This window comes from Pongo abelii, chromosome 11 (genome assembly GCF_028885655.2).
Source record: "Pongo abelii isolate AG06213 chromosome 11, NHGRI_mPonAbe1-v2.0_pri, whole genome shotgun sequence".
NCBI classification, from domain to species: Eukaryota; Metazoa; Chordata; class Mammalia; order Primates; family Hominidae; genus Pongo; species Pongo abelii.
Genome location: NC_071996.2, coordinates 20,462,132 through 20,484,091, shown reverse-complemented (window position 1 = coordinate 20,484,091; position 21,960 = coordinate 20,462,132). Strand labels below are relative to the sequence as shown.

Here is a 21,960-nt window from a genome sequence, read left to right as displayed (position 1 = left end):
AAACTGAGCCCCTTGGGGGCAGTGACCGGGTCTTAGTTGGCCCTTCGGCGCTAGGGCTGAGAAGACTTAGGCGGACAGGAGATGAGACTGTGTATTCGACGACACACTTTAGAGATCCAGCCCGGAACACAGCCATACCAGATTTTTAAAAAGCCAACATAATATAATATGTTAAAAATTATTGTAGGCCGGGAGCGATGGCCCACGCCTGTAATCCCAGCACTTCAGGAGGCTGAGGCGGAAAGATCACTTGAGCTCAGGAGTTTGAGACCAGCCTAGGCAACCAACATAGTGAGACTCCGTCTGTACAAAAATGAAAAAAATTAGCCGAGCGTGGTGGCCTGCACCTGTAGTCCCAGCTACCTCTGGAGGCTGAGGAGGGAGGACTCTTTGAGCCCCAGGAGGTCCAGGCTGCAGTGAGCTGTGATGGTGCCACTGTACTCCAGCCTGTAAGACAAAGGGAGAGACCCTGTCTCTAAAAAATAAAAAATAAATAGTATACACATATGGTGCTTATTTGAAATATACGTATTGTGTATTTTTTACCTTCTCTATATATGCTATTATTTAAAGAAAACAATATGATTAGTTCACAGTGGCAATTAGTAATAATAGGACTAATAACAAATAATATGTGTGAGAAAAATATAAAAATAGTTTTATAATGTTTCTTCCTGTCCTGTGATTTAGCAATTTATTTTAACTCATTATTAGATACTTAAATTTTGTATCAAAATACATAAATGTAAGACTTTTAAAATGGTGAATGTAATATAATAGCAGTATTTAAACAGATATTACTAATATCTAATCAAAAATAACAATGACAGGCTGGGCGTGGTAGCTCATGTCTGTAATCCTAGCACTTTGGGAGGCCAAGGCGGGCTGATCACTTGAGGTCAGGAGTTTGATAGCCTGGCCAACATGGTGAAACCCTGTCTCTACTAAAAAAACAAAAATTAGTTGCCCGTGGTGGCAGCCTGTAGTCCCAGCTACTCAGCAGGCTGAGGCAAGAGGATTGCTTGAACCTGGGAGGCGGAGGTTGCAGTGAGCCAAGATCACGCCACTGCACTCCAGCCTGGGCAAGAGTGAGACTCCGTCTACAAAAAAAAAAAAAAAAAAAAAAAAAAGACATTTTGGTCCTATGATACAGTAGGATATTTTGAGTCTTTTTATTTCCTTGCCTGCAGCCTTTAGTAGGAAGTTCTTCCTTGATGTAGTGATGAAACTGAATATAGTTAAATGGAAAATCCTTTGACTTGCAGCTCTGCTCTTAGAGAGCCCTCAGTACACTGACTCCTGAGGTCAGTCCAACGTGATGGCCTCAAGCTGTTATCTCAACAAAAGCGTTTGAGAATGGAATACTTAGGATTGTACCTACAAGCAACAGCAGGGTTTTAGATTTGTAGGGATTCGTTTCCAGCTGTCCAAAGATGTCCATTCACTTTGCATCTGCAGGCTGGTTTCGGTAAACCAGCAGCTTGTCATCTTTTGCATCTATCATGTAGGATATCCATGGCTAAGATATCCATCCTTTTTGAACTTTTTTTTTTTTTTTTTTTTTTTTGAGATGGAGTCTTACTCTGTTGCCCTGGCTGGAGTACAGTGGCATGATCTCGGCTCACTGCAACCTCAACCTCCCAGGTTCAAGTGATCCTCCGGCCTCAGCCTCCCAAGTAGCTGGGAGTACAGGCATGTGCCACCACGCCTGGCTAATTTTTGTATTTTTAGTAGAGACGGGGTTCGCCATGTTGGCCAGGTTTGTCTCGAACTCCTGACCTCAGGTGATCCACCCGCCTCGGCCTCCCAAAGTGCTGGAATTATAGGTGTGAGCAACGGCGCCCAGCCCTTTTTGAACATTTCTGAGCACACTGGATGTCACTGTAAGTTAAACCTCTCTCTGTCTCTCTCCCTCTCTGTCTGTGTCTCTCTCAGGAAAAATAGTTTTAAAGCACAGAGATACTTTGAACTTGTGAAGTTGAAGTTGAATTCCAAATAAGTTACAGTTTTAGTAAAGAAGTGAGAAAGTCTTGTTTAAATTGGCTGTCCTTTTCTGGTGACATTTTGGTTTCATTTCCAAAAAATGAGTCATTTTTCATTATATGAGCTTTGTCAGTACCTACCTATAACATCAACAACTCAGGGACAGTCAGTTCATGCTTTTCCAGAGCCTTATGGGCTCCTCAAAGATCATCAGGCAGTTTTGGAGGAACAACTTATAAATTTCAGTTTGACTGTTTAACCGTAATCTTTTTCTCTATTTTCATTCTTAATATATTTCCAAATTAGACAAGGACATTCTTCTTGTCCCATGCTTTGAAAATATGGTTGTATGGCAGGCTGCCTTTTTACCCTGGCAACAGTGACAGCCCTCGTGTAGGCACATGTCCAAAGGAGGCCATCTCCTTCCATTTCTGGAATGTGAAAAATCTCATTAAGTGCCTTTTCATGCTTTGAGGAAACTGAAAAGTAAATAAAAGCTTTCATTTTGAAAGCATCAATATCGCAGGGAAGCAAACTCCACCCCCTTTTACTGATGTGTACAAAATGTGCAGGACACTTCGTGGCTAACATTTTTAACTTTTCTTTGGTAAAACGTTCATAGACTGCATGGAATTTGCAAAAATTTACATTTGCACTGTCTGCCAAATAGGCAGACAGATGGGCAAAGTCATGTTTGTATTTGGACAAGATAGCATCAACATTCTTTTTTTTTTCTGCAGGTGAATTAAAATCTTCATAGAAATAAAAAGGATGATTTGAAACTCCATTTTTTCAAATCAAAGTATTTACAAGTTAGAAGAACTGTTTTTCATTGCCATGACTGGATGCACCACTTGGTTACTGTAGAAAGCATGATTGTTCGTGGGATCTGGCAGAATCCGCTGCATGTTGTAAAGGGCCAACACAGCTGCAACATTTCTCCCTTTGTTCACCCACGTGATATTTCAGTTACAGCCTGTAAATGAGGAAATGTGCCCCTACTCAGTTTCAAAAAACAATCAAAGGAGCAGCACAATCACACAAATTCATTTTTGTAGTATGAATTCATACTAGCTAATTCAGCAGCCACTATTTTCAACTGGTGTCTTTTGTGGAGACAAAAAGCTTTTTGGTTAATGTGGACATACTTGCCTATCTCACTGGGGACTTTTGAGGCAATCTCTACAGTCCCTTCTTCCACCATGCCCAATCCCGAATTCTCTCTGCTTATTGTGCAGTATCCCTTGTTTTGATTCTTTACCTCCCTCATCCAGTTGTCTGTGTCACTCCTCCTGTCATTAAAATAACATGGCCATTTGGGTCATGCTGGCATTGATATTTCAACACCATTTCCTCATTTTCATCACCTGAATGCTTAAGAAAACATGGCCCCAGTATTCACCATGCTAAAATTAAACTAGCAGTGTCTCAATACAAAGCACAACAATTAATCCGCAGGCAAAGTGGATGGTCACGTTCAAGATTATAGTGCACTTAAGTTACATCACAAGGAGTGACATAGTAATGGATGATCCACTATGGTGTACTACAAATCATGGTGGTTGTTCTCAGCAACAGAGACTAAGGAAGGTGATGTGTCCATTTGGCACTAAAACCAGTGTTGCCTTCGGCCTCTGTTTCTGGGGTTGCCATGTGGGTTTTGTACCTTTCCCTTAATCTTCTGTATCAATCACTGAAAACCTCGACTTTTCTCTTCCCAAGGGAGAGTTTACTTCCTTTTAACTTTTTGGCTTCTGCTTTAGGACTTTTAGTGTTAAAAATGGTACAATCCCAGACAAATGGGATAGTTGATCATCTTCCGTTTATAGAATCAAGAAATAATGTCTCAATTTAAAAAGTCAATTGTATTTATAAATATTAGCAACAAACAATTGTAAGTTCAAATTTTTAAAATGCCACTTACAATAACATTTTTAAAACATGAAATAAGTAGAGATAAATTTAACAAAATATATTCAAGACCTATACCTGAAAACAATTAAACATTGGAGAGAGAAATTAACAAAGAGCTGAATAAATGTAGAGAAATACCATGCTAATAGATGAGAAGACTCAATATTAAGATGTCTTTTATTCCTAAATTGTTCTATAGATTCAACTCAATCCAAATCAAGATTTCACCAGGAATTTTTTTTTAGAAGTTGAGAAATTGGTTCTAAAATTTATATAGAAGTAGAAAGGACCTAGAATAGCCAAAACAATTTTGAAAAATAAGAACAAAGTTGGAGGACTTACACTACTTGATTTCATGACTTACTTGAATCTTGTAATAGCAATTAAGACATTATAATGTTGGCATAAGAATGAAAGATAGATTAACAGAACAAAATAGAGTCCAGAAGTAGATGTATGCATATATGGTCAATTGATTTCAACAAAGCACCAAAGCAATTCAATGGGAGAAAGGATAGTGTTTGCAAGAAATGGGACTGTGACAACTAGATCTCCATATATTTTAAAGAATGATTCTTGGCCCCTACCTCACACCGTATACCAAAATTAACGAATTCCAAATGGGTCAGAGATGTAAATGTAAGAGTGAAAAACCATAAAGCTTCTAGAAGAAAACATAAGAGAAAGCCTTTGTGACCTTGAATAAGGCAGTGTTCTTTGGTAGGACACAAAAACATGAATCATAAAAGAAAATGTTGATAATTGGACTTCATCAAAATTACAAACATCTGTTCATTAAAAGACTGTTAAGTATAAAAGACAAGTCACAGACTAGGAGGAAATTTTTGCAAAATACTTAGCTGACAAAGGGCTTGTTACTAGGATACATACAAATTCTAAAAACTCAATTTAAAAAACCCTCAAAAACAAAGAAACAAAAAACAGCCCAAAGACTTAAACAGGCACTTCACCAAAGAAGATATAAATAGCAAATTAGCACAGGAAAAGATGCTCAAAATCACCAGAGGAGAGGGAAATGAAAATTACAGCTACAATGAGATACCACTACACATCTATTAAGAAGGCTAAAAATTAAAAATTAAAATTAAAAAACAACCGACAACACCAAATGCTGGTGAGGATGCAGAGCAACAGGAACACTCAGACATTGCTTGGCGGGAATGCAAAATGCCACCACCACTCTGGAAAAGTTTGACTTTATTTTTTTTTCCCCAAAAGTAAACATGTACTCACCACATGACTCAGCAATTTTATTCCTAGATATTACCCAAGAGAAATGAAAACATATGCCCACACAAGGACCTGTACATAAATGTTCTAGCAGCTTAATTTAATAATAGCCAAGAACTGGCAAATGGATAACAGATTGTGGCACATCTATATAATGGAGCCCAGTCAGCAATAAAAAGAAATAAAGTACTGATAGAGACATCCACATGAATAAATCTCAAAAGCTTTATGCTGAGTGAAAGAAGGTAGTCTTAAAAAGCTGTGTACTGGTTGGGCACGGTGGCTCACGCCTATAATCCCAGCACTTTGGGAGGCTGAGGTGGGCGGATCACTTGAAGTCAGGAATTCAAGACTAGCCTGGCCAACATGGTGAAACTAAAAAATACAAAAATTAGCCAGGTGTGGTGGCATGTGCCTGTAACTCCAGCTACTCAGGAGGCTGAGGCAGGAGAATCACTTGAACCCAGGAGGTGGAGATTGCAGCGAGCTGAGATCACACCACTGCACTCCAGCCCGGGCAAGAGAGTGAGACTCCAACTCAAAAAAAAAGATATGTGCTGTAGGATTCCCTTTACTTTATATGCTATTCTAGAAAATGCAGATTATAGAGATAGAAATCCAATCAGTGGTTGCCAAGAGTTGGGGTGGAACACAGAATTTCTGAGGGTGATGAAAATGTGTATATCATGATGTGGTGGTGGATGAACTATAACATACATTTGTCAAAACAAGCAGAACTGTACATTTTTAAAGTGGGAGTTTCCCTGTATGTAAATTATACCACAATAACCTGACAACAACAAAAGAGAGAGACATTGGACTGCATCCATCCCACTCCACTTCTTACCAGGGAGCTCCCGGGAGCCTCTCTAGTGTCTGTCCTCCCTGCCCTGCCTGGGGTGGGCTGAGCAGCACAGCGTCCCTGCAGAGAGAATGGAGAATGGGCAATGCCCACACAGGGGAGTGACATGGGGTGAGAAGGAACCTTAGTCCCGTCAGTCCTGACCACCAGCCCATCTCTCATCACTGTTCGGCAGAGTGAGCTCAAGTTGGGTTTCTGGCATCTATTGGCAGAGCCAGGGCCAAAACACAAGAGGTGGGGAGTGTTGTACAGATTAGGGCTGACTGAATGATCAGCCCTAATCTGTACAACAGATCTGTGCAGTCTGAGCTTCCACACAGCAGCAGCTGTCCTTGACCCCTTCCCCTCCTAGTTGGCCCCTCCCTGACCTTCCCAGGCCTGTGGGAAGTCCTGTTAAGTCCCAGGCCATGTCCACTTTGTATAAAATACTTAAAAATAAGGCCAGGCACAGTGGCGCTCGCCTGTAATCTCAGCACTTTGGGAGGCTGAGGAGGGAGGATCACTTGAGGTCAGAAGCTCTAGAGCAACACAGCAAGACCTCCTCTCTTCTAAAAATTTTTAAAAATTAGCCGGGCGTGGTGGCACGGGCCTGTGATACCAGCCACTGAGGAGGCTGAAACAGAAGAATCGCTTGAGGCCAGGAGATCTAGTCTGCAGAGAGCTGTGATCCCGCCACTGCCCTCCAGCCTGGGTGACAGAGCCAGAGAGGCGCTGTTTCAAAATTTTTTTAATTAAAAAATTAATAAAAGATTTAACGTGACCCTTATAACAGTCACCTGAGATGGACGCTGACCCCATTTTACAAATGTGGACATTGAGACGCAGGGAAGTTAAATCCCCCTGTCAGAAAAAGGCTAGCGGAGGTTTAAGGCCGTGTGAGCGTGACTCCAGAGCTCAGGGCTTTGGAACACCGCCTGCTCCGGTAGTTGTGGCTGGCCTTGCCCCACATACATTTGGTTCTATCTGCTTTGCTTGGGTCTTCGTCCATGCAGCGAATTCCTTAGCCACAGATGTCCCTCTGCTCTCTAACTCACAGCGAGCTCGCTGCCCAAAGTCCTGCTCCGGCTTCCTGGGTGGACCTGACCGCGTTCGGGCGCACGTGGGGTGACTCACACCTGGCTAGTAAAGCGGGTGGGGCCGCGCCTGTGAAGGGCGCCTGGCTCCTCCGTAGGAGCGGCGCGGCGCGGCGCCCCCGGCTGGAACCAGGTGTAACTGCAGAGACCCTGGGATCGCAGGAACGGCTGGCGGCAGGACCGTCCTTGCCTCGAGAAGGTGACGGGGTTTCCTGCGCTGCCGGCCGATGAGGCGGCGGTGACTCAGTCCGCCGTGCAGAGCCCCCGTCGGCCGACAGGCGTGCAGAGCTCTGCAGAGGACCCTTCCGCCCTCTGGGCAGCCTCCCAAGCCGTGGCACCCCCAATCCCCAGCACTGGGCACTTGGGAGCACTGCAGCCGCTCTGGGTCGTACCGGTGCCAGTGCTTTGGGCGCCTGGGCTGGTTTCGACATGGGTGCCCCAGGCAGAGTCCATTATGCAGGTCAGAATCAATGTGTGGAGCCTGCATAGACTTGCCCTGGAGCGGCTGCCTGTGCTGGGGTGGGGAGGAGTGGAGGGCGAGAAGTTGGTGGGGAAGGGAAGCGGCGCCAAAAGAATACCCACAACATCTTGCGCCTGGAAGGCAAAGCAGAGGGCAGTGATCTCTGCAGACTTGCGGGGGCGACGCCTGGAGCAAACAGGGACGTACAAGCTGGTGCCTTCTGTGGTTGTGCATGGGGTCTTCATGCTTCCTGCCTGAGTTCCCAGAAGCTTGTCTCTGCTTTTCTAGGCAGCTGCCACAGCCTGTCACAAACAGCTCCTGGTTCTCCACTTCTCATAGTCTCAATTTCAAAATCCATTGCCTCACCCTCCACCTCCTCTCCACCTCCACCCCTCCTAGCACCTCCCAACTGCTTGTGTTCTGTGTCTCCCCATTGTCTCCCAACCTGGGGTGGGGTTGGGGGGATGTCTTTCCTCCTGTCTGCTCTTTGATGTCCAGCTGAAGTGTCACCTCCTACAGGCAGCCTCCTTTGGCTATGCCAGCTTGTACTGATTGCCCTCTCCTGTGAATTCTCTAAGCATTTCCTATGTGTACCTGCCCCTGGGCAAGGTGGGCCTGCCTTGTTAGAGTGTTAGAGTTTTACCCCGTTCCTCTAGGAGGGCCTGGTACCACCACAGCCCAGCATGGTGTGGTGCCTCAGCAGGAGGCATCTGGTTACAATCAACACAAGCTGTTCCAGCCAATTTAAAGAAACTTCAGGAGGAATAGGGTTTTAGGAGGGCATGGGGTCCCTCCTGCACCCGAAGCCAGGATGTGCCACCAATCATAAGGAGGCAGGGGCCTCCTTCCACTGCTCCCTGGGACTCTCCAGGTGTCCGTGGCCTCAGCCTCCCTCTGCACACCTGCATCTTCCTTCTCATCAGCTTCCTCTGCTTTAAGCATAAACATGGATGCCCAGGACCTGGCCTCAATCTTCCGAGTCTGGTACTTACGGCGTACTGACAGTGTGAGACCCTACTCCTCTGATCGATCCCCTGGGTTGGTGACTTCCCCGTGCAATCAACGGAAGTCAGCGAGGCAGGGTCACATGCCCCGTTTAGAGGTGCAGACTTTGAGAAGGAACGTGGGCAAGTCTTCCCAGGAACAGGTAGGGCAGGGAGGAAAGGGGGGCATCTCTGGTGCAGCCCGGTTCGGAGCAGGAAGACGCTTAATAAATGCTGATAGACTGCAGGACACAGGCAAAGGTGCTGAGCTGGACCATTTATTTCTGCCCTTCTCCCTTCTGACACCCCAGCCAGGAAATTGCTGCAGCCTTTCTGGAATCCGGTTCATTTTTCTTACTGGTCCACAAAAGGGGCCAAATGGAAGCAGCAAGACCTGAGTTCAAATTAAATCTGCCAACTACCAGCTCAGTGAATCTGGGCGAGTAACGCAAAACTTGAGTGTCCTTACCTGAAAAATAGAGGTTAGAGGGATGCTATGTGCAGTTGTGTGTGTGTGTTGAGGGTGGGGGTTGCGGGGTGACTTGTGAGCAATTGGAGGTGAGGGTGGAGCCCAGTGCCCAGCACCCATGCACTGGGGGCCCAAAAAGGAGTATCTTCTCATGATTTTATGTATCAGAAATTGGGATGGCATGTCATTGGGACAGTGTCTTTTTTCTTGTATGGTGGCACATAAATACGTGCTTCTTATAATGGCATTTTAGATTTGATGAAATATGGAATATTACCTGTTGTGCTGATCTTGGGCAAACTATAATATCTCTGGGTAAAAATGTCTCCATCTGAAAAACAGGGACAACGTTCCTCCCTCAGCCAGCCACTATGGGGCTAAAATGAGACCACATCTGTCAAAGGTTTTGCCCTCACCTCCCTCCCGGCTGGACGGCATCCTTGGTGGGCAGAGGTGGGCTTCCAGCAGACCAAGCCGTGCTGAGCTAGGACCAGGAGTGCTAGTGCCACTGTTTGTCTATGGAGAGGGAGGCCTCAGTGCTGAGGGCCAAGCAAATATTTGTGGTTATGGATTAACTCGAACTCCAGTCTGTCATGGCGGCAGGACGGCGAACTTGCAGTATCTCCACAACCCGACTCTGTGAGTCCCCCTCCAGGCAGGTCTATGAGGGGTGTGGAGGGAGGGCTGCCCCCGGGAGAAGACAGCTAGGTGGTGATGAGGGCTGAATCCTCCAGCCAGGGTGCTCGACAAGTCTGAGCTTGGGGTAAAAGGACACAAGGCCCTCCACAGGCCAGGCCAGGCAGCCACAGTCCCAGGTCCCTTTGCCATGTGCCTCCCTCTTTCCAGGCCAAGGGTCCCCAGGGCCCAGGGCCATTCCAACAGACAGTTTGGAGCCCAGGACCCTCCATTCTCCCCACCCCACTTCCACCTTTGGGGGTGTCGGATTTGAACAAATCTCAGAAGCGGTCTCAGAGGGAGTCAGCAAGAATGGAGAGCAGGGTCCAGCAGGGTGTGCAGAGGGCCACGTGGCCTATCCACTGGGAAGGGCTCCTTGATCTCTGGCCACCAGGGCTATCTCTGTGGCCTTTTGGGGCACCCAGTGGTTTGGAGCAGGGGTTGAGTTTCCAGGCCTAAAACCACACAGTCCTGGCCTTGAGTCCTGGCTCTGTGAGTAATGCGTGAATGTAAATATGGATACCCAGGACCTTGCCTCAATCTTCCGAGTCTGGTGCCTGCAGTGTACTGATGGTGTGAGACCCTACTCCTGGAGGATGGGGGACAGAATCTGATCGATCCCCTGGGTTGGTGACTTCCCCATGCAATCAACGGAGGCCAGCGAGGGTTGGATTTTTAATAAACCACTTAACTCCTCCGAGTCTCAGTTTCCCCCTCTATGAAATGGGGTTGACAGCATTAATAGCTACCTCTTGGGTGGTTGTGAGCCTTAACTAAAGTCGTAATATCTTATGTTTACTGAGCATGAGCTATGTGCTAAGCCTGTTTTGAGAGCTTTATGTGGACTAACTCCTTTAATTCTCACAACACCCTTTAAGGCAGAAATACAACACGTTATTCCATCCATTTTACAAATGAGGAAACTGAGGCATGGAGCAGTTAAGCATCTTGCCCAACATTGCCGTCCAGTAAGTGCTGCAGCTGGAATTTGCACCGTGCAGTCTGGCTTCATGGCTTGCCCTCTGAATCCTGTAAAAATTGTTTGAAAGACACCATGAGTGTCCAATCAACGTTAGCTAATATTCTCAGCCCAGTCATCAGACCGGCAGAGGCAGCCACCCCACTGTCCCCAGGGAGGACACAAACATCCTGGTGCCCTCTCCACCGCATTCTGGAGCTGCTTTCTAGGCAGGCAGTGTGACCTCAGCCCCACGTAGAGCGGGCAGCCGAGGCCTTCTGAGGGTGGCTATGTGTCTAGCGAACAAGGACCCTCAATCCCAGCTTCTGCCCTGACAGCCAGCACATAGGGACAGCCCTTTCATTCCGCTTCCACCTGGGAGTGCAGGCAGAGCAGCAGCGGGGGTAGGCACTGCCTGGAGCTCAGAAGTCCTCCTCAGACAGGTGCCAGCGCCTCCGGAATGTGGCGGCTCACAAGCCTCCTGCTGTTCGTGGCCACCTGGGGAATTTCCGGCACACCAGCTCCTCTTGGTAAGGCCACCCCACCCCTACCCCAGGACCCTTGTGGCCTCTACAAGGCCCTGGTGGGCATCTGCCCAGGCCTTCACAGTTTTCACCATCTCTCTCAGCCCTGGGTGAGGTGAGGGGCAGATGGGAATGACAGGAATCAACTGACAAGTCCCAGGTAGGCCAGCTGCCAGAGTGCCACACAGGGGCTGCCAGGCAGGCACGCGTGATGGCAGGGAGCCCCGCGATGACCTCCTAAAGCTCCCTCCTCCACACGGGGATGGTCACAGAGTCCCCTGGGCCTTCCCTCTCCACCCACTCACTCCCTCAACTGTGAAGACCCCAGGCCCAGGCTACCACCCACACTATCCAGCACAGCCTCCCCTACTCAAATGCACACCGACCTCATGGCTGCCCTGCCCCAACCCCTTTCCTGGTCTCCACAGCCAACGGGAGGAGGCCATGATTCTTGGGGAGGTCTACAGGACACGTGGGCCCCTAGAGCCACACCAGGCTGTTGGTTTCATTTGTGCCTTTATTGAGCTGTTTATCTGCCTGGGACCTGCACCCCCAGCCTTTCCCGAGGTGTCCTCAGCTCAGGCATACCCTCCTCTAGGATGCCTTTCCCTCCATCCCTTCTTGCTCACACCTCCAACTTGATCCCTCCCTCCTAACTGTGCCCTGCACCCAAGACAGACACTTCGCGGAGCCCAGGAGATGCTTGGGGACCCTTCCTGGGTGATAGGTCTGTCTATCCTCCAGGTGTCCGTGCCCAAGGGGAGAAGCATGGGGAATACTTGGTTGGGGGAGGAGAGGAAGACTCGGGGGATGTGTCAAGATGGGGCTGCACATGGTGTACTGGCGGAACAGTGAGACAATTTAACCTGGCAGCCTTTACAGCAGCAGCCAGGGCTTGAATGCTTCTCTCTGGGCCAGGGACTGTATTGGATGTTTTACATGACAGTCTCATCCCCATGTTTTTGGATGAGTAAATTGAACCGTAGAAAGGTAAAGACACTGGCTCAAGGTCACACAGAGGTCGGGGTGGGGTTCACAGGGAGGCCTGTCCATCTCAGAGCAAGGCTTCGTCCTCCAACTGCCATCTGCTTCCTGGGGAGGAAAAGAGCAGAGGACCCCTGCACCAAGCCATGACCTAGAATTAGAATGAGTCTTGAAGGGGTGGAGACAAGACCTTCCCAGGCTCTCCCAGCTCTGCTTCCTCAGACCCCCTCATGGCCCCAGCCCCTCTTAGGCCCCTCCACCAAGGTGAGCTCCCCCTCCCTCCAAAACCAGACTCAGTGTTCTCCAGCAGCGAGCGTGCCCACCAGGTGCTGCGGATCCGCAAACGTGCCAACTCCTTCCTGGAGGAACTCCGTCCCAGCAGCCTGGAGCGGGAGTGCATAGAGGAGATCTGTGACTTCGAGGAGGCCAAGGAAATTTTCCAAAATGTGGATGACACAGTAAGGCCACCATGGGTCCAGAGGATGAGGCTCAGGGGTGAGCTGGTGACCAGCAGGGGCCTGGAGGAGCAGGTGGGGACTCAATGCTGAGGCCCTCTTAGGAGTTGTGGGGATGGCTGAGTGGAGCGATTAGGATGCTGGCCCTATGGTGTCGGCCAGGCACATGTGACTGCAAGAAACAGAATTCAGGAAGAAGCTCCAGGAAAGAGTGTGGGGCGACCCTAGGTGGGGACTGAGCACCACTGAGCACCATTGCCTCCCCTTCCCATCTCACAAAGAGGGGACCCAAAGACCATCCTGCTTCCACCCATGCCTCTGCTGATCAGGGTGTGTGTGTGACCGAGACTCACTTCTCTCCACATAAAATCGCTCACTCTGTGCCTCATATCAAAGGGAGAAAATCTGGTTGTTCAGGGGGTCGGAAGACAGGGTCTGTGTCCTATTTGTCTAAGGGTCAGAGTCCTTTGGAGCCCCCAGAGTCCTGTGGAGGTGGCCCTAGGTAGTAGGGTGAGCTTGGTAACGGGGCTGGCTTCCTGAGACAAGGCTCAGACCCGCTCTGTCCCTGGCGATCGCTTCAGCCACTAGGATCTGAAGATTGTGCATGGCCTGGGCCCCATTCCAAGGCATCCAGGGATGCTTTCCAGTAGAGGCTTTCAGGGCAGGAGACCCTCTGGCCTGCACCCTCTCTCGCCCTCAGCCTCCACCTCCTTGACTGGACCTCCATCTGCTCCCCTCCATCCCCACTACCTCTTTCCCCAACAGCCTCCCTGGCAGACACCACAGTGACTTTCTGCAGGCACATATCTGATCACATCAAGTCCCCACCGTGCTCCCACCTCACCCATGGTCTCTCAGCCCCAGCAGGCCTTGGCTGGCCTCTCTGATGGAGCGGGCATCAGGCACAGGCCGTGGGTCTCAACGTGGGCTGGGTGGTCCCGGACCAGCAGCAGCAGCCCCCGCAGCAGCAACCCTGGTACCTGGTTAGGAACGCAGACCCTCTGCCCCATCCTCCCAACTCTGAAGAACACTGGCTTAGGGAAAGGCGAGATGCTCAGGGGTCCCCCAAAGCCCTCAGGCAGAGGGAGTGATGGGACTGGAAGGAGGCCGGGTGACTTGGTGAGGGATTCGGGTCCCTTGCATGGCAGAGGCTGCTGTGGGAGCGGACAGTCGAGAGCGCAGCACTGCAGCTGCATGGGGAGAGGGTGTTGCTCCAGGGACGTGGGATGGAGGCTGGGCGCGGGCGGGTGGCGCTGGAAGGCGGGGGAGGGGCAGGGAGCACCAGCTCCTAGCAGCCAACGACCATCGGGCGTAGATCCCTGTTTGTCTGGAAGCCCTCCCCTCCCCTGCCCGCTCACCGGCTGCCCTGCCCCACCCGGGCGCGCCCCCTCCGCCCACAGGCTGCAGGCGCCTGAAGCTGCCCGCTCTCTCCGCAGCTGGCCTTCTGGTCCAAGCACGTCGGTGAGTGCGTTCTAGATCCCCGGCTGGACTACCGGCGCCCGCGCCCCTCGGGGTCTCTGGCCGCTGACCCCCTACCCCGCCTTGTGTCGCAGACGGTGACCAGTGCTTGGTCTTGCCCTTGGAGCACCCGTGCGCCAGCCCGTGCTGCGGGCACGGCACGTGCATCGACGGCATCGGCAGCTTCAGCTGCGACTGCCGCAGCGGCTGGGAGGGCCGCTTCTGCCAGCGCGGTGAGGGGGAGAGGGGGGCGCGGGCGGGCGGCGGGGCGGGGCTGGGGCAGGGTTGGGGGCGCGGCACCAGCGCCAGCTGCCCGCGCCCTCCCCTGCCGGCAGAGGTGAGCTTCCTCAATTGCTCGCTGGACAACGGCGGCTGCACGCATTACTGCCTAGAGGAGGTGGGCTGGCGGCGCTGTAGCTGTGCGCCTGGCTACAAGCTGGGGGACGACCTCCTGCAGTGTCAGCCCGCAGGTGAGAAGCCCCCAATACATCGCCCAGGAATCACGCTGGGTGCTCGTGGGCGGGGTGGGCAGGCGCGGCGCGGGGGGACTCAGGAGGGTTTCTAGGGAGGGAGCGAGGAACAGAGTTGAGCCTTGGGACAGCGGCAGACGCGCCCCAACACCGGGGCCACTGTTAGCGCAGTCAGCCCGGGAGCTGGGCGCGCCCTCCGCTTTCCCTGCTTCCTTTCTTCCTGGCGTCCCCGCCTTCCTCCGGGCGCCCCTGCGCACCTGGGGCCACCTCCCGGAGCGCGAGCCCAGTGGTGGCTCCGCTCCCCAGTCTGAGCGTATCTGGGGCCAGGCGTGCAGCGTCCTCCTCCATGTAGCCTGGCTGCGTTTATTTTCTCTGACGTTGTCCGGCGTGCATCGCATTTCCCTCTTTACCCCCTTGCTTCCTTGAGGAGAGAACAGAATCCTGATTCTGCCTTCTTCTATATTTTCCTTTTTATGCATTGTAATCAAATTTATACATGCATGAAACTTTAAAAATCAGAGTTTTACAACTCTTACATTTCAGCATGCTGTTCCTTGGCATGGGTCCTTTTATCATTCATTTTCATTAAAAGGTGGACCCTTTTAATGTGGAAATTCCTATCTTCTGCCTCTAGGGTCATTTGTTACTTATTTCTTCTACAATCTCCCCTTTACTTCCTCTGTTTTCTCTATCTGGACCTCCCATTATTCAGACTTCTTTCCTCTAGTTTTATTGTCTCTTCTATTTCCCATCTCTTTGACTTTGTGTTTTCTTTCAGGGAACTTTCTTTTATCTTTTTTCTTTTCTTTTCTTTTTTTTTTTTTTTTTGAGATGGAGTTTCACTCTTGTTGTCCCAGCCTGGAGTGCAATGACGTGATCTCGGCTCACCACAGCCTCCGCCTCCTGGATTCAAGCGATTCTCCTGCCTCAGCCTCCCGAGTAGCTGGGATTACAGGCATGCGCCACCATGCCCAGCTAATTTTGTATTTTTAGTAGAGAAGGGGTTTCTGCATGTTGGTCAAGCTGATCTTGAACTCCTGACCTAGGTGATACACCTGCCTTGGCCTCCTAAAGTGCTGGGATTACAGGCGTGAGCCACCGCGCCCAGCCTCTTTCAGGGAACTTTCTACAACTTTATAATTCAATTCTTCTGCAGAAAAAATTTTTGGCCAGGCTCAGTAGCTCAGACCTATAATTCCAGCACTTTGAGAGGCTGAGGTGGGAGGATTGCTTGAGCTTGGGAGTTTGAGACTAGCCTGGGCAACACAGTGAGACCCCGTCTCTATTTTTAAAAAAAGTAAAAAAAGATTTAAAAATTTAACTTTTTATTTTGAAATAATTAGATATTTCCAGGAAGCTGCAAAGAAATGCCTGGTGGGCCTGTTGGCCTGTGGGTTTCCTGCAAGGCCGTGGGAAGGCCCTGTCATTGGCAGAACCCCAGATCGTGAGGGCTTTCCTTTTAGGCTGCTTTCTAAGAGGACTCCTCCAAGCCCTTGGAGGATGGAAGACGCTCACCCATGGTGTTCGGCCCCTCGGAGCAGGGTGGGGCAGGGGAGCTGGTGCCTGTGCAGGCCGTGGACATTTGCGTGACTCCCTGTGGTCAGCTAAGAGCACCACTCCTTCCTGAGGCGGGGCCTGGAGTCCCTAGTCAGAGTCTCTGGTTCACCTTCTGCAGGCAGGGAGAGGAGAGTCAAGCCAGTGAGGAGGGCTTTCGCAGTTTCTCTTACAAACTCTCAATATGCCCTCCCACTAGCATTGCCTTCCTGGAAGCCCCACAGCCTCCTATGGTTCCGTGGTCCAGTCCTTCAGCTTCTGGGCGCCCCCATCACGGGCTGAGATTTTTGCTTTCCAGTCTGCCAAGTCAGTTACTGCGTCCATCCATCTGCTGTCAGCTTCTGGAATTGTGTTGCTGTTGTGCCCTTTCCATTCTCTTGTTATTATGCAGCTCCCCTGCTGACGACGTCCCATTGCTCTTTTAAGTCTAGATATCTGGACTTGGCATTCAAGGCCCATTTTGAGCAGAGTCGGGCCGACCTTCCAGCCCTCAGTTCTCCATGGTGTATGCACTCTCTTCTTGGCAGGGAGGCCTCACAAACATGCCATGCCTACTGTAGGAGCTCTCCAAGAATGCTCACCTCCTTCTCCCTATAATTCCTTTCCTCTGTGAGGAGCTCAGCAGCATCCCAGCATGAGACCTTACTAATCCCAGGGATCGCCCCCAATAGCCCTGGGGTACAATGAGCCTTTAAGAAGTTTAACCACCTACGTAAGGAGACACAGCCAGTGGGCGATGCTGCCTGGCCTGACTCTTGCCATTGGGCAGTACTGTTTGTTGACTGACTGACTGACTGAAGGGGGTTTGTAATTTGCATCTCAGGGATTACCCCCAACAGCCCTGGGGTACAATGAGCCTTCAAGAAGTTTAACGACCTATGTAAGGACACACAGCCAGGGGGGTGATGCTGCCTGGTCTGACTCTCGCCATTCGGTGGCACTGTTTGTTGACTGACTGACTGCCTGGAGGGGGTTTATAGCTAATATTAATGGAGTGGTCTAAGTATCATTGGTTCCTTGAACCCTGCACTGTGGCAAAGTGGCCTGCAGGCAGGAGGAGGACCAAGACAGGAGGGCAGTCTCAGGAGGAGTGCCTGGTAGGCCCCTCACCACCTCTGCCTACCTCAGTGAAGTTCCCTTGTGGGAGGCCCTGGAAGCGGATGGAGAAGAAGCGCAGTCACCTGAAACGAGACACAGAAGACCAAGAAGACCAAGTAGATCCGCGGCTCATTGATGGGAAGATGACCAGGCGGGGAGACAGCCCCTGGCAGGTGGGAGGCGAGGCAGCACTGGCTGCTCACGCGCTGGGTCCGGGGTCACGGAGCCCATCCTGGCAGCTGTGCTCAGGGTGCAGAAACCGGGAGGGAAACACTGCCATTGCTTTTGGGGGATGATAAAGGTGGGGGATGCTTCAGGGAAAGATGGACGCAACCTGAGGGGAGAGGAGCAGCCAGGCTGGGTGAGGGGAGGGGCACGGGGGCATGGAGGGGTCTGCAGGAGGGAGGGTTACAGTTTCTAAAAAGAGCTGGAAAGACACTGCTCTGCTGGCGGGATTTTAGGCAGAAGCCCTGCTGATGGGAGAGGGCTAGGAGGGAGGGCTGGGCCTGAGTACCCCTCCAGCCTCCACATGGGAACTGACACTTACTGCGTTCCCCTCTCTGCCAGGCATGGGGGAGATAGGAACCAACGAGTGGGGGTATTGGCCCTGGGGACTCAGACTCTGTGAGGGTCAGGACCCCAAAGACCCGGCAGCCCAGTGGGACCAGAGCCAGGACGGCCCTTCAAGACAGGGGCTGAGGGAGGCCCAAGGGGAACATCCAGGCAGCCTGGGGGCCACAAAGTCTTCCTGGAAGACACAAGGCCTGGCCAAGCCTCTAAGGATGAGAGGAGCTTGCTGGGCGATGTTGGGTGTGGCTGAGGGTGACTGGAACAGTACGAACAGTACAGGAACAGCATGGGCAAAGTCAGGAAGACACCCTGAGACAGGCTAACACTGTAAAATGGGCAAAAATAGAAAATGCCAGAAAGGGCCTAAGCCTATGCCCATGTGACCAGGGAACCCAGGAAAGTGCATATGAAACCCAGGTGCCCCGGACTGGAGGCTGTCAGGAGGCAGCCCTGTGATGTCCTCGTCCCACCCCATTCCAGGTGGTTCTGCTGGACTCAAAGAAGAAGCTGGCCTGTGGGGCAGTGCTCATCCACCCCTCCTGGGTGCTGACAGCGGCCCACTGCATGGATGAGTCCAAGAAGCTCCTTGTCAGGCTGGGTATGGGCTGGAGCCAGGCAGAAGGGGGCTGCCAGAGGCCTGGGTAGGGGGACCAGGCAGGCTGTTCAGGTTTGGGGGACCCCGCTCCCCAGGTGCTTAAGCAAGAGGCTTCTTGAGCTCCACAGAAGGTGTTTGCAGGGAAGAGGCCTGCATGCCCCCACCCTGCTCACCCCTGTATACCTAGTATTTTGCAGCAGGGGGTTCTCTGGTGCCCTCTTCGAATCTGGACACAGGTTCCTGCACACACATGTTTGTGAGTGAGGGGCTACACAGACCCTCACCTCTCCAATCCCACTCATGTGGAGCAGGGTCTGTGTGGGCCTCAGCACCCTTGGGTGCAGAGACCAGCAAGGCCTGGCCTCAGGGCTGTGCCTCCCACAGACCGACGGGGATGGAGCTGTACAGAGGGAGCCCTAGCGTCTGCCAAAGCCACAAGCTGCTTCCCTAGCAGGCTGGGGGCACCTATGCATTGGCCCCGATCTATGGCAATTTCTGGAGGGCGGTCTGGCTCAACTCTTTATGCCAAAAAGAAGAAAAAACATATTGAGAAAGACCAAATTCACATTTCCTACAGCATAATCTATGGCCAGTGGCCCCCCGTGGGGCTTGGCTTAGAATTCCCAGGTGCTCTTCCCCGGGAACCATCAGTCTGGACTGAGAGGACCTTCTCTCTCAGGTGGGACCCGGCCCTGTCCTCCCTGGCAGTGCCGTGTTCTGAGGGTCCTCCTCTCTGGGTCTCACTACCCCTGGGGTCTCTCCAGCTACCTTTGCTCCACATACCTTTGTGGCTCTGGTCTGTGTCTGGGGTTTCCAGGGGTCTCAGGCTTCCCTGCTGCCCATTCCTTCTCTGGTTTCACGGATCCATGACTCCTGAAAACCAATCAGCATCCTGCCCCTTTGGGATTGACACCCGTTGGCCACTCCTTCTGGCAGGAAAAGTCACCGTTGATAGGGTTCCATGGCATAGACAGGTGGCTCCGCAACAGTGCCTGGGACGTGTGGATGCACAGTCTCCGGGTGGACCTTCTTCAGGCCCTCTGCCCAGGCCTGCAGCGGCACAGCAGTGGGTGGGCCTCGGGAAAGTGCCACTGGGGAGAGGCTCCCCGCAGCCCACTCTGACTGTGCCCTCTGCCCTGCAGGAGAGTATGACCTGCGGCGCTGGGAGAAGTGGGAGCTGGACCTGGACATCGAGGAGGTCTTCGTCCACCCCAACTACAGCAAGAGCACCACCGACAATGACATCGCGCTGCTGCGCCTGGCCCAGCCCGCCACCCTCTCGCAGACCATAGTGCCCATCTGCCTCCCGGACAGCGGCCTTGCAGAGCGCGAGCTCAATCAGGCCGGCCAGGAGACCCTTGTGACGGGCTGGGGCTACCACAGCAACCGAGAGAAGGAGGCCAAGAGAAACCGCACCTTCGTCCTCAACTTCATCAAGATTCCCGTGGTCCCGCACAATGAGTGCAGCGAGGTCATGAGCAACATGGTGTCTGAGAACATGCTGTGTGCGGGCATCCTCGGGGACCGGCAGGACGCCTGCGAGGGCGACAGTGGGGGGCCCATGGTCGCCTCCTTCCACGGCACCTGGTTCTTGGTGGGCCTGGTGAGCTGGGGTGAGGGCTGTGGGCTCCTTCACAACTACGGCGTTTACACCAAAGTCAGCCGCTACCTCGACTGGGTCCACGGGCACATCAGAGCCAAGGAAGCCCCCCGGAAGAGCTGGGCACCTTAGCGACCCTCCCTGCGGGGCTGGGCTTTTGCGTGGCAATGGATGGGACATTAAAGGGACATGTAACAAGCACACCGGCCTGTTCTGTCTGTCCTTCCATCCCTCTTCTGGGCTTTTCTGGAGGGAAGTAACATTTGCTGAGCACCTATTGTATGTCACACGCCTTATGAATAGAATCTTAACTCCTAGAGCAACTCTGTGGGGTGGGGAGGAGCAGATCCAAGTTTTGCGGGGTCTAAAGCTGTGTGTGTTGAGGGGGATACTCTGTTTATGAAAAAGAATAAAAAACACAATCATGAAGCTACTAGAGCCTTTTCCAGGGCTTTGAGAAGAGCCTGTGCAAGCCGGGGATGCTGAAGGTGAGGCTTGACCAGCTTTCCAGCAAGCCCAGCTATGAGGTAGACATGTTTAGCTCATATCACAGAGGAGGAAACTGAGGGGTCTGAAAGGTTTGCATGGTGGAGCCAGGATTCAAATCTAGGTCTGACTCCAAAACCCAGGTGCTTTTTTCTGTTCTCCACTGTCCTGGAGGACAGCTGTTTCGACTGCTCGGTGTGGAGGCCACCATTAGCTCTGTAGGGAAGCAGCCAGAGACCCAGACAGTGTTGGTTCAGCCCGGAATGAGCTCACAGTGTCGCGGGGGAAACTGTTTAAGAACAATGTTACGTGAGCCACTGTGCCCGGCCCCGGAGAGCTTTTAAAAACACTGATGTGGCCAGGCGCGGTGGCTCAAGCCTGTAATCCCAGCACTTTGGGAGGCCGAGGCAGGCGGATCACGAGGTCAGGAGATCAAGACCATCCTGGCTAACACGGTGAAACCCCGTCTCTACTAAAAATACAAAAGATTAGCCGGGCATGGTGGTGGGCGCCTGTAGTCCCAGCTACTCGGGAGGCTGAGGCAGGAGAACGGCGTGAACCTGGGAGGCGGAGCTTGCAGTGAGCCGAGATTGTGCCACTGCACTCCAGCCTGGGCGACAGAGTGAGACTCCGTCTCAAAAATAAATACATAAATAAATAAAAATAAAATAAATAAATAAAAATAAAAACACTGATGTCCAGTCCCACCCCCAGAGATGCTAATTTAACTGATTGTGCCAGGGGAGTGGGGACCCAGACATTGATATTTTTACAACTCTCCATTTCATTTCAATGTGTTCACTGGGGTTTAAAGCGACTGGGCTAGGCCAGGTGCCGTGGCTCATACTGGTAATCCTGGTGCTTTAGGCAGCTGAGGCAGGAGGATTGCTTGAGCCCAGGAGTTCGAGGCCAGCCTGGGCAACATAGGGAGAACTTGTCTCTATTTAAAATAATAATAAATAAATAAAAATAAATTAATAAAAATGGACCAAATGGTCTTTAAGGGCCTTTCTTCTCAGGTAAACTCTAGTTCTAAGACTCTCCAGGCCAACGAGGATAAAGCCAATTATCTGAGAAAGCACAGCACAGCTCAGTCCATAGTAAAATAAAGGAGGACTTGATCTGTGGCCACAGCTGCGGCCAGACCAGAGAGGATACCAGGACCCACGGAGTTAGTTATCTGTGTGTGGCCGCAAGAAAAGAGACCTGCCTGAGCTGGGGCCTGTGGGATTCTCCTCCTTACTGACCTGGGGGGAGGAGTAGGTGGGGCTGCCTGGAAACGGGAGCAAACCACGCCCGGGGCTGGAAGCACCTGCCGAATGGCACAGGGCCAGTGCCCACCACAGTCTCAGTGGAGGTGACGGACTGAGAGAATGACAGAGGGCTGGAAGTCTTCGCCTCTGCTGAAGATTCCCGGGTGGGCTGCTGTCAGGATGGTGACCCAGCATGGCCTAGAGCACCTCTGGCATGACGGTGTGGGGAGATCCCCCGACCTGCTGCCTGGGGAAACCAGGGAAAATTAGAAAAGCAAACAAACA

The 21,960-nt window shown here is 51.7% G+C and overlaps 1 protein-coding gene across 2 annotated transcripts; it reads left to right on the top strand.

Annotated features, from left to right (window-relative positions):
- The first annotated feature begins 11,073 nt into the window (after positions 1-11,073).
- Positions 11,074-20,725, top strand: PROC (protein C, inactivator of coagulation factors Va and VIIIa). 2 transcript variants are annotated; one of them, XM_024243503.3, is made up of 8 exons: positions 11,074-11,158; positions 12,428-12,594; positions 14,028-14,052; positions 14,145-14,282; positions 14,385-14,519; positions 17,202-17,344; positions 18,222-18,339; positions 19,479-20,725. In XM_024243503.3, exons 1-8 carry the CDS (start codon positions 11,089-11,091, stop codon positions 20,066-20,068), a joined length of 1,386 nt encoding a protein of 461 aa, XP_024099271.3. In that variant the 5' UTR covers positions 11,074-11,088; the 3' UTR covers positions 20,069-20,725. The 2 variants fall into 2 exon arrangements, with proteins under 2 accessions (XP_024099271.3, XP_024099270.3); XM_024243502.3 differs by having other exon boundaries at positions 11,089-11,158; positions 14,145-14,519.
- The last annotated feature ends 1,235 nt before the right edge of the window (positions 20,726-21,960 follow it).